Source organism: Carcharhinus amblyrhynchos, chromosome 18 (genome assembly GCF_965287045.1).
Source record: "Carcharhinus amblyrhynchos chromosome 18, sCarAmb.v2.hapA, whole genome shotgun sequence".
Lineage (NCBI taxonomy): Eukaryota > Metazoa > Chordata > Chondrichthyes > Carcharhiniformes > Carcharhinidae > Carcharhinus > Carcharhinus amblyrhynchos.
In genome coordinates, this window is record NC_137341.1 from 39,506,484 (window position 1) to 39,518,661 (window position 12,178).

Genomic DNA, 12,178 nt, shown 5'->3' on the forward strand with positions numbered 1-12,178 from the left:
ATAAAGAAACTTTATCCAGTGTACAGAGTAAACTGGGAGATCTGTCACCCTTCCTGGGTGCGAGGCTGACTTCACTGGCAGACCGAGCCCAGCAAGATCACGAGAGGTGAGAAATCAGGCATGAGCCCGATTTCCCGACTTTTATCCTGTCTTACCGGCTCACCATGTTACTTGACCGTTTGTTCTCCCTCCCCTTCCTCCCAGCGTGTCTTGCGATCTATGGCTTTGTGAAGTAAATGTCATCTATTTTGACCTTGGGTATACCTCCAACAAAACCAAAAAAAATCCTCTTTGTCTTGCTCCCATTCTATGAAGTTTGTGCTGATGAGATTAGGATAATCTCTTTACACAGTATTTAACTTCTTGAACATTCGTATGGCCGAACTCTAAATGCTAATCCAAAAAATTCTAATCCTTATCCCTGAGGCTAATAGAGAGAAGTCCGTAAATCGATTGGATTCAGCAAACTGATCTCTGTGTTTACATTAGGCTGGATAATTTGTAATAAAAATGGCTGAGTAAATATTGGTCACGTGCTAACGTTAACAACATTGTCGGAACAACGTCGGACATGTGATCTTGGCAAACTAAAATAGCAGCAGCGTTGGCTCCCTCTGCATCTCATACAAGGGAAAAGAGAGAATCAGGAGATGGGGAACTAATGCAGGAAGGTGGAGCTGAGGCAGGTCAGCTGTGATCTTACTGAGTGGAAGAACACGTGAAAGTAATGTATCATTTGCAAGACTTGCTGGCATCACCTTTGCTCACAAAATTGGAGGGTCACTAGCTGTAGATTCCTCCCTGGGGCAGTCAGTAGAACAAGCCTTCTTTCTGAACTGACATCAACTTGATAGACTCAATACCTGATCCTGCTGCTGTTTGTTATGTTCTTCATAAACGTATAAAGGGCCATTCATCAACTCGTGAGCAGCCTTATTAATCAGGAGTGCAAGGTGAAGAGTTTTGCATGCAATGGGCATGACTTTCAATCCACTGTTACATATTGCTGACGGAACAAGTGCTTAAAAAATGGCTTTATCCTTGGAAAGTGTCCCACATTGCTCTACTGATGTATTACCTAATACAAAAGACGTCAGACCCCATGCATTTACTCTTGTAGTTCCCCCTGTCACTAAAGGACAATTTAGCACGTCTTTCAGCCTGTGGGAGGAAACCAGAGCATCCAGAGCAAACCCGCGCAGACACAGGGAGAACGTGCAAACTCCACACAGACAGTGATCCAAGCTGGGAATCGAACCCGAGTCTTTGGCGCTGTGAGACAGCAGTGCTAACCACCGTGCCACCTATTCTGGGAGCCAAAGAAGGTTACAGTGTGAGGACTAACCAAAGACTTGGTCAAAGCTGTCAACTTTTAAGAAGGGTTTGAAAGAGATAGAGAGAGCCTGGGGCTTTATTCTCTATGATGTGCATTGTTAAGGTGCTACTGTTCAGCTCCAGTCTAACTATTTGCTGCCTATTTTCTTTGCATTCTTTTAATAAGATAATAACCTGGGTAGGCTGCATTAGTACAAGGACAACATCAACTCAGAAAGAAGGCAAGTTCTACTGACCACAACCTACGACTAGTCACTCTCCCATTCTGTGAACAGATTGTATGGCACAGTGATGCAGTGGTGACACTGCTGCCTCACAGCACCAAGGACCCGGGTTCGATTCCTGGGTTGGATCACTGTCTGTGTGGAGTCTGCACATTCTCCCCATGTCTGCGTGGGTTTCCTCCGGGTGCTCTGGTTTCCTCCCACAGTCCGAAAGAACACGTGAGTTAGGTTAATTGACCATGGTAAATTGCCCCTTAGAGTCGGGGGGCTTTGAGGGTAAATGCATGGGGTTATGGGGATAGGGCCTGGGTGGGATTGTGTTCAGTGCAGACTCGATGGGCCGAATGGCCTCCTTCTGCACTGTAGGATTTTATGAAGTGACAAAGATGATGCCAGAACATCTTCCAAATGATATGTTACAGAAATAGCACGACTGAGCTTTATCACCTCCAGTGACTGTGACTGCAACACTGGTGTGTGTCATAAATAAAATTAGCGTAGAGGCAAAAGGTCTTTAGTTTAGAAAGGCATCACGTATCGGCACAGGCTTTGTGGGCCAAAGGGCCTGTTCCTGTGCTGTACTGTTCTTTATTCTGTGACTGCCCATTTCTGTACTGATTTGAAATAACACAATGCAACGGGGGGGAGGGAAATTGGATTTGGATCAAATTGATGGAAGTGCTGATCTCTTGACAGGAGACTTAACAAGAAAAGCTCATGGAATTTACCTTCTTATTGCAGATCTGGGATACAGCCGGACAGGAGAGGTTCCGCAGTGTGACTCACGCTTATTATCGAGATGCCCATGGTAAGGAGTAACCGCCACTTGCGAATGTGTTTCATTGTGTGTTTCATAGCAAATATTATACAGAACACATAGGATGGGAATTTCTGACTGCACTCGCCCCAAGGCCGGAAAATCCTGCCCGAGGTCAACGGACCTTGCATGGGCCATCTCCCGCCCACTACGATTCCCGGGAAAATTCCACTCATGGAATTTACAGCATTGCAATAGGCCATTTGGCCTCATCCCACTGCCCTTTCTTCACTTCCTTTATTTTTGTGGGCATTGCTGGCTACACCAGCATTAGTTGCCTATCCTTAATTAACCCTTGAACTGAGTGGCTTCTCTGGCCATTTCAGAGGGTGGTTAAGAGTCAACAACATTGCTGTGGGTCCGGAGTCACATGGAGGCCAGACCAGGTAAGGATGGCAGATTTCCTTCCCTAAAGGATGTAAGTGAACCAGATAGGTTTTATGACAACTGACAGTGGTTTTATGCTCACCATTAGACTTTTAATTCTAAATTTACATTGATTTCAAATTTCACCATCTGCTGTGGTGGGATTCAAACCCGGGTCCTCAGACCAATACCCTGGGTTTCTGGATTGCTGGTCTAGTGACAATGCCATTAGGCCACTGCTGACTCCTAATCCACATATCACCCTATCATGCGTCAATCTAGCTACCCCTAAAATGTATCTGTTCATCTCAACTCAGAATGGCCAACTCTTATGCAGTAGAATAAGGGACACTTCACAATGAGTGGGGCCATGTCAGATGTCACAAAAGGAGGAGAGTGGTAAGTGGGGGCATGGTGAATGTAACTCCCACCGGTGGGAGCACGTTTTAGCATTAATTCCACTCTCGCTTGACTTGCGCTAGCCAGGCCGGAGTAGGCGCTGGCTTTATTCTGAACATTCCTTGCTACCAAATTATTTCAATCAAATCTCAAAAGTGTGTACCAAATTGATCACCTCAATAGCAAAACAGTTAGAGGCAAGTCTTAGAATGGAGTGCTGCTGACACAGAGATGTGAGGAGTGAGAGGTGGAAGTTCAGGTGTGGTGTTGGTAGCAAATTCCCACTTCCAATACCCAACTCCCAACCCCCCACTCCCCACTCCCCACTCCCCAAGTGTAATAAGTCTTCAGAGGCAGACATCTCTTCACCAAAATCCCTTTCTTTACAAACTCTAACAGCAGTACCCAAAGTGCTAGCAGTTTATCCCAGGGGGGTGTCAGAGGAACTGACACTCCCGGTTAAATATAAGAGGAAAACTCCCTGATTGGCCCTCAATTGGATCCTTAATCAGGGAACTCTTTTTTTCCCCAATCAAATGAACAAAATCAAATTAACTCAGGGACAACTCAAAAGGGGCGGCTCCCTCAAAAGAGAGGACAAAAAAACAAAGCGGAAAGGAAACTTAAAACATCAAATTAAAATGTGATTAAAGGGTTCAATAATGCACCCCCATCCCTGTGGTGCCCAGCGAGCATGAAAGGCATCAGTTGTGTCCCCGGACACTGCATGCTCCCGTCCCAGGGACACCCGGCCGCGAATGTGGTAGAGGGGCAGACAGTCAAGTTGGATATCCCCCTTGATCGCCCGCTGCCTGGACCTGTAGATGGCACGCTTTGCCAGACCCAGGAGCAGGTTCATGAGGAGGTCCTCCTCCCTCCCCGCCCCACTCCACACCAGGTGCCCTTAGATCAGGAGCGTGGGACTGCATTAATTTACACGCACCTCTTAACCAAGCTTCACCTTTAGGTCACCATTCTCCATTACCATGTTAACATAAAATTGGACTGTTACACATTTAATTCTATTCATAGAATACCTACTGTGCAGAAGGAGGCCATTCAGTCCATTGAGTCTGCACTGGCTCTCCAACAGATAATCTTACTCAGGTCCACACCCCATGCTATCCCTGTAACTCCACTAATTGCCCCTTACATACACCTTTTTGGACACTAAGGGAAAATTTAGCATGGCTGAAATTGAACCCAGGTCCCTGGCGCTGTGAGGCAGCAGTGCTCTCCACTGTGCCACCATGCTGCCCATATACTCTTTTTCATTGCTGTTACTAGACGGCATAACTATAAGGTTCATGGTGGGAGATATAGGAGGGATGTCCAAGGTAGATTCTTCACTCAGAGAGTGGTTGGGGGGTGGAATGGACTGCCTGCTGTGATAATGGAGTTGAACACTTTAGGAACTTTCAAACGGTTATTGGATATGCACATGGATCACACCAGAGTTATAGGGAGTGGGATAGCTTGACCTTGGGATTGGACATAGCTTGGCACAACATTGAGGGCCGAAGGGCCTGTACTGTGCTGTAATGTTCTGTGTTCTATGTTCATCTCCTTCCGTCGGGAAAAAGATACAAAAGTCTGAGATCACGTACCAACCGACTCAAGAACTGTTTCCTCCCTGTTGTCATCAGACTTTTGAATGGACCTACCTTATATTAAGTCGATTTTTCTCTACACTGGGTCACTGTTTGTGCAGAGTCTGCACGTTCTCCCTGTGTCTGCGTGAGTTTCCTTTGGATGCTCCGGTTTCCTCCCATGGTCCAAAGATGTGTTGGTTAGGTAGATTGGTCATACTAAATTCTTCCTCAGTGTATCTGAAAGGTGCCGGAGTGTGGTGATGAAAGGGACTTTCACAGTAACCTCGTTGCAGTGTTAATGTAAACTAGCTTGTGACATTAATAAATTAAAGTAAGGGATTTATAGGGCAGGCGGCACACATACCCCACTGCCTGCCAATAGGATTTAACAGCCTAATAACCCTTAACGTGTAAAGAGGAGATAGCAAGTCTGCAGAAAGAATATAGGCAGGTTAAATGAGTGGGCAAAGGGTTGGTAGGCTGAGTATAATGTGGGTAAATGTGAACTCACCTGCTTTGGCAGGAAGAATCGAAAAGCAGTATACTATTTAATGCAGAGAGATTGCATAATGTGATGAGACAGAGGGATCTAGGTGTCCTGATACATGAATCACATAACATTGGTATGCAGATATAGCGGTGATTAGGGTAGCAAATAGAACATTGGCATTTATTGAAAGGGAAATGGAGTCTACAAAAAGGGAAATTGTACTGCAGCTGTACAAGGCCTTGGTGAGACCACATCTGGTTTTAGTTTATTTTATTAGTGTCACAAGTAGGCTTACATTAACACTGCAATGAATTTACTGTGAAAATCTCCTAGTCCCACACTCTGGTGCCTGTTCGGGTACATGGAGAGAGTATTATATCATGACCAATGCACCTAACCAGCACATCTTGTGGACTGTGGAATGAAACTGGAGCACCAGGATGAAAGCCACACAGACGTGGGGAGAACATGAAGACTCCGCACAGATAGTGACCCAAGCCGGGAATCGAACCTGGGTCCCTGGCACTGTGAGGCAGCAGTGTTAACCACCGTGTTGCCATTCTATTCCCAGAGAATAGTGGAGGCTGGGTCTTTAAATTCATTCCAAGCAGAGTTGGAGTTTTGTTCAGCACAGGAGTCAAGGGTGAGACAAAAAGGTGGATCAGAGACTAGAACCTGATCAGCCATGATTTTATTGAATGATGAAGCTGGCTCAAGTGACCTATTCCTGCTCCCATGTTCCTCTGTTCAGCAACAAAATGTCACAGACTGCCAGCCATGTTTGCTGATTCAGTCCCCATCAATTACTAATAATTACCAAGTACCCAATACACTGTACCTCACACACAAATGGGCAGCATGATGGCACAGTGGTTCGCACTGCTACCTCACATCGCCAGGGACCAGGATTTGATTCCCGGCTTGGGTCACTGTCTGTGTGGAGTCTACATGTTCTCTCCGTATCTGCGTGGGCTTCCTCCAGGCGCTCCGGTTTCCTCCCATAGTCTGAAAGAAGTGCTGGTTCAGTGCATTGGCCATGTTAGATTGTCCCTCAGTGTACCTGGACAGGCGACTGGGGGATTTTCACAGTCACATCATTGCAGTGTTAAAGTAAGCCTATTTGTGACCCTACTAAATAAATAAAACTAAGCAAGTGTGAATTCACCAGAGAGATGAGATGGCTAATCCGAAAAGGTAGCTCCTCTGAAAGTGCAGCACTTCCTCAGTTGTATCCTGGGAGATCAGCCGAGGATTTATGGTTATAACGGAATCACAACAATTATGTAGCATAATGTGTCCCATCATACTCAGGAAAAAACCATGTCGTCAGGATGTCCCTTGTACACAGTCCTGCCATTCCTGGGAATATAATCCTAACTAAATCTGTTAGGATTATATTCACTGGAGTTTACAAGAGTGAGAGGGGATCTTATAGAAACTTATTAAATTCAATCAGGGTTAGTCAAGGTAGGTTCAGAAGGAATCTTCTTGATGGTGGAGGGAGTCCAGTACTAGGGGTTATAATTCGAAGATGAGGGGTAAATCTTTTAAAACTGATGTGAGGAGAAATTTCTTCACCCAAAGGGAATTCGCTACCATAGAAAGTAGTTGAAGCCAAAAGCAGTTGAAGTGGGCGGCACGGTGGCAGAGTGGTTAGCGCTGCTGTCTCACAGTGTGGGACCCAGTTCAGTTCCACCCTCCGACACTGTCTGTGCAATCTGCACTTTCTCCCCGTGTCTGTGTGGGTTTCGTCGGGGTGCTCCGGGTTCCTCCCATGGTCCAAAGATATGCAAGTTAGGTTAATTGGCCATGGCAAATTGTCCCTTATGTCAGGGAGATTAGCAAGGTAAATACGTGGGGTGATGGGAATAGATCCTGGGTGGGATTGTGGTCAGTACAGACTCAATGGGCTAAATGACACTGTAGAGATTCTGTGATGATGAGAACATTTCAAGAAGAAATTAGATATAGCTCTTGGGGCTAAAGAGGCCAAGGGATATGGGGGAGAAGGAGCAGTCAGGATATTGAATTCGATGACCAGCCATGATCAAAACGAATGGTAGAGCAAGCTTGAAGGGCTGAATGGCCTCCTCCTGCTTCTAGTTTCTATGTTTCAACAGCGTAGGCGATTTAATAGAGAACATCTCTGTCCTGGCTGGTCCAGTCCCTCAGAGAGCAATGACTGTCTCCTAGTACTCCCCTCGCAAACTCAACACCGAGTAAGAGATCAGTCAACAATGCTGAAAACCAGAATCAATAAACCTCAATAAAATTCATCAGTCTGTCCTGTCAAAAGAGATTTATTTCCCGAAACTACCCGTCTCATATTTATTGACAACAGATATTTTCACTTGTTGTTTTCTTCAAAGTGGAGACATAAAACGAATGGTTTTATTGTCATCTATATTGACACACACAACCACTGAAGTAGAGAAATGCTTTTCTGTAACTATTGACATAATGTTTCCTTTATCTCTCTCCAAATTATTCTTTTGTTTCTCTTTGTTTCTCAGTCTCTGCTTGTTTTCTCCTGTTTATTTCCCATTCTCTTTCCTCTCTCTTTATCCCTGTTGCCTTAAATTTCTTTCTCTCTCATTCTCACCTTCTATTATCACTCTCTCCCTGTCCATTACCCTGTCTTACCATCTCTTTCTCACGCGCTTCCTGTCTCTGTTTCTATGGCCCAAATTTTACTGGCCCCCCCACCACGGGAATCGGAGCGTGCAAGTGGCGGACCACGGGCAGGTCCGTTGACCTTGGCTGGGATTTTATGGTTTTGGGACAAGTGAGGCTGTAAAATCCCACCCTGTATGTTCCACTCTGTCTTATTCACTCTCCCTCTCTTTCTCTCTCCCTCCCTCAGACCTCTAGTTAGGCCCTCTCTCCCTCATACCCCTACTCAGCTCCCCTTCCCTCTTAGACCCTTATGTCCACCTTCCCAACCTTGCCCCTTCCTTCAGGTGGGGTGATCTTCAGGTTAAAATCACCACCGTCAGCTGTCCCCATGAAGGGGGAGAACAGCCTATGGTTATCTGGGCCTCTGGTGCCTTTACTTTTTACTCATGCCCATCTTCAAGCCACTTGCCTTGGCAGTGCCAAAAGACATGACCCATTATTTCAGTGATAGGGAGAGAGGATGTTACTGTTTGCTGTTGTGGTGCTCCCCCAGACCCTTGGGGTCCAGGATACCAGGTCCACGCCAGTCATTGCCAGCACCAAAGTCTGCCTGGTGCATTTCCTGCGGGAGAGGTGGGTGAATGGGGGCTGGGGCAGTGAGTGGGGTTATGGGGTTAGAGTCATTAACTATTACAATTGTATTACAATGAGCTGGTTTGCATAATAATTGGGGTTGCCTCCTGTAATGGGCAGAAACCCGATTAGGGACAGCAGGATGGGCTGGGTGAATCCTGATTGCCATGATGCCCAGCGGGAATCCTGATTTTTTACCAGCGCCCCAATCGGTGGGGCATCAGGAATCTGATGAAGGGGGAGAATTTGGCCCAGGGTTTACTGGCCTCAGAGAAAACAGCGTGACCGTAACGCTTTATAAAAATGGAGCCATCCACAGATTGGAAGGTGCTTCCCTTATACTTTGTTGAAGTGAAGCTGGGGAAAGTGGGGGCAGGGACTAGAGGGAAGAAGGTGAAAGAGAGAGGCCGGAATTTTACCACCTCGCCTGGGAATAGCGTTATGGGAATTAGCAGGGTAAATGTGTGAGGTTGCGGGAATGGAGCCTGGCTGGGATTGTGATCAGTACAGACTCAATGGGCTGAATGGCCTCCTTCTGCACTGTAGGGATTCTATGATTTGGAGTCACCAGCTTTCGGCGCACTGCTCCTTCATCAGGTGAGTGGCCACTGATGAAGGGGCAGCGGTCCGAAAGCTCGTGCTACCAAATAAACCTGTTGGATTTTAACCTGGTGTTGTGAGACTTCTTACCGTGCCACCCCAGTCCAACACCAGCATCTTCATGTCATCCCTTATGTATAGGAGAGATGCATTGTTTGAAAGTGGGGCTTTTTGCTGGAAGGATAGTTCCGGTTCGGAAGGTGTATAACAAAGGATGGTTTCGGTCTGTATTCATTTGAGTGCTTATGATAAATGGAGTTGTGTTCCTCCAGTTTGGTGTTATTTACTCCATCCTTTAAGCCCTATCGATTATATGCTCTGTCTTTTGGTAGTCTTTCTTCTGAAGGTTTGAGTCTAAGCAATTAAAAACCATCACTCATGATGCATAAATCCCATTGTTCAATGTTGTCAAGACAACAATGTACTGATCTTAGTTTGAAGGCGAACCCTGCAGTGGTGTTTAAATTGCTGATCTCCCACATATCATGCAATGCTGAAGCCTTCAGAGTTTGTATCTGCTGAGTGGGTTTTCCAGGGAATGAACAGTTCCAATTGAATCCGGACTTTCTTCCTGTCTTGGGCTCTGATATTAACTTTTATATTAGAATCGTAGAATCCCTACAGTACAGAAGGAGGCCATTCAGCCCATCGAGTCTGCACTGACCACAATCCCATCCAGGCCCCATCCCCATAACCTTACTTATTTACCCGACTAACCCCCGACACTAAGGGACAATTTAGTATAGCCAATCAACCTAACCAGCATGACATTTGGAGTGCGAGAGGAAACTGGAGCACCCGGAGGAAACCCACGCAGACATGAGGAGAATGTGCCGACTCCACACAGATAGTCACCCAAGCTGGGAATCAAACCTGGGTCCCTGGTGCTGTGAGGCTGTAGTGACAACCACTGTGCCGCCAATTGATCTGTTCAGTAGCAACAGCAATAATTTATATCGTGCATTTAACATAATAAAATATCACAAGGCACTTAGCAAACATTGTCAAACAAAATTTAACAGGAGGAGAGGTGATCAAAAGTTTGGTTGAAGAAGTGTCACTGGTGATGGCTCGTGTTTCACCGTGACGGAGACTGTCCACCATCGTCAGTGGGGTTTCCCATTGAATGCACCCCTCTCTGCCACGAAATCAATGATGGGACTGCGCTGTCAGCTGGATTGGAACATCCCACCAGCCAGAAAGTTCCACCCATTGTCTTTGTCATCTGATGATGGAACATAAGAACTAGGACAGGAGTAGGCCCTTTGAGCCTGCTCTGCCATTCAGTAAGATCATGGCTGATCTTTTTGAGAACTCAGCTCCATTTACCCGCCCGCTCACCGTAACTCTTAATTCCTTTAGTTTTCAAAAATTTATCTATCTTTGCCTTAAAAACATTCAATGAGGTAGCCTCAACTGCTTCACTGGGCAAGGACTTCCACAGATTCACAACTCTTTGTGTGAAAAAGTTCCTCCTCAACTCGGTCCTAAATCTGCTCCCCCTTATTTTGAGGTCATGCCCCCTAGTTCTAGTTTCAACTGCCACTGGAAACAACCTCCCTACTTCTATCTTGTCTATTGCCTTCATTATCTTACATGTTTTGATAAGATCTCCCCTCATTCTTCTGAATTCTAATGAGTATAGCCCCAGTCTACTCAGTCTCTCCTTATAAGCCAACCCTCTCAACTCACTCAAAGTGGTCATCAAATTCATTCTGTGTCTCTTTGAGTCATCGTAAGGATCCCACTCTGGATCAGGTTTGGAATGGCCTCTTTCTGCATTGCAACAATTCTGTGATTTTCATTCACCAACTGCCTGTTGCAGTTAAATCTCTCCTGGACTCATTGCTTGGTTTTGAAGCATGTATACATATTGCATTTCCAGAGACGGTGGTGACCATTCTGTGGATTTTCAAGGAGTCATCCCGATACAGGTTTCTGAAGGTCAGCTGAGTGACTGGTCTCTCGTTCTCAGGATGTATTGAGCTTTGAGCAGCTTATTCAGGGCAGATTGTTTCTCCTTCCATTCTCGCACCATTTCTCACGAACATCTAATTCCCCTGCCACAGCAGTTATTTGACGAGTCGGCAAATGTCATGGTTTAAGCTTCAAATCTTTTCGCTGGAGAACCCATTTTAGTTGTCGGTCCCCAGGTATGGTGTTCTGCGCAGGCGTGTCTTAAATTCTCGTACATCTTCCTGGCCATAAGTTGTACCTAAAATATTGTTAAAAGGCCTGTATCGTCTGATTGATCCATACGCTGTGTTATAAAACATGTTTCTGAGGTGTAAAATTGAGGCCGTCTTCAAATACAAGTGTAATGACTTTAATCAGGTAATTGAGGTGGGCCTGTGAGAATATGAACTCCCTGGTTCGGGGCCAAATTGATGGGCCAATCAGGGAGCCTCTTGCTTTGTACGAAAAAAGGAGTGCCAGTTCCTCTGGGACACCTAGTGTAGTCTGCTAAGTGAAAGCACTCTGTATGCTGTTGTCAGACTTGTAAATAAAGGGATTTTGGTGAAGGGACTTCTGCCTCTGAGGACTTATTACAGCAAGTGAAGCATTTCTTAATGGAAAAGGGGGTTGGGGTGGCGGGTAGCTTATACACCAGTATTGGTCTAAACCTGAATTTTGGTGCCTTAAATGCTGGGCTGTATATACGACATCACCTGTGGTAGGTTTTTGGAGAGAGGCTGAGAGATTCTGGGGGGAATTCTAGAGCCTAAGAACTTGTGGGCTCAGCCACCAATGATAGAGCGATTAAAATTAAAGCTCAGAATTGGAGAGGGTGCAGAGACCTTGTGACAGCTGGAGAAGATCACCGTTTTCTCAGAATCATAGAATCCATACAGGGCAGAAGCAGGGCATTTGGCCTACAGGGTCTGCACTGACTCTGCAACAGAGCATCCCACCCAAACTCGATCCCTGTAACCCCACTTATTTACCCCGCTAACCCTCCCAACCAGCACATCTTTGGACAATAGAAGGCAATTTAGCATGGCCAATCAACCTAACCTGCACATCTTTGGATTCTGAGGGTCAATTTAGAACGACCAATCCATCTAACCTGCACATCTTTGGACACGCAGGGGAAATTTACCATGGC

At 45.9% G+C, this 12,178-nt stretch overlaps 1 protein-coding gene across 1 annotated transcript in view; it reads left to right on the forward strand.

Moving 5' to 3' along the window:
• The window catches only part of rab26 (RAB26, member RAS oncogene family), a 395,187-nt gene that overhangs the window by 225,623 nt on the left and 157,386 nt on the right, over positions 1–12,178 (forward strand). Inside the window, exon 4 of the mRNA XM_080206134.1 lies at positions 2,301–2,367. Within this exon, the coding sequence (XP_080062260.1) occupies positions 2,301–2,367 (67 nt within the window). The remainder of the gene's footprint in view (positions 1–2,300; positions 2,368–12,178) is intronic.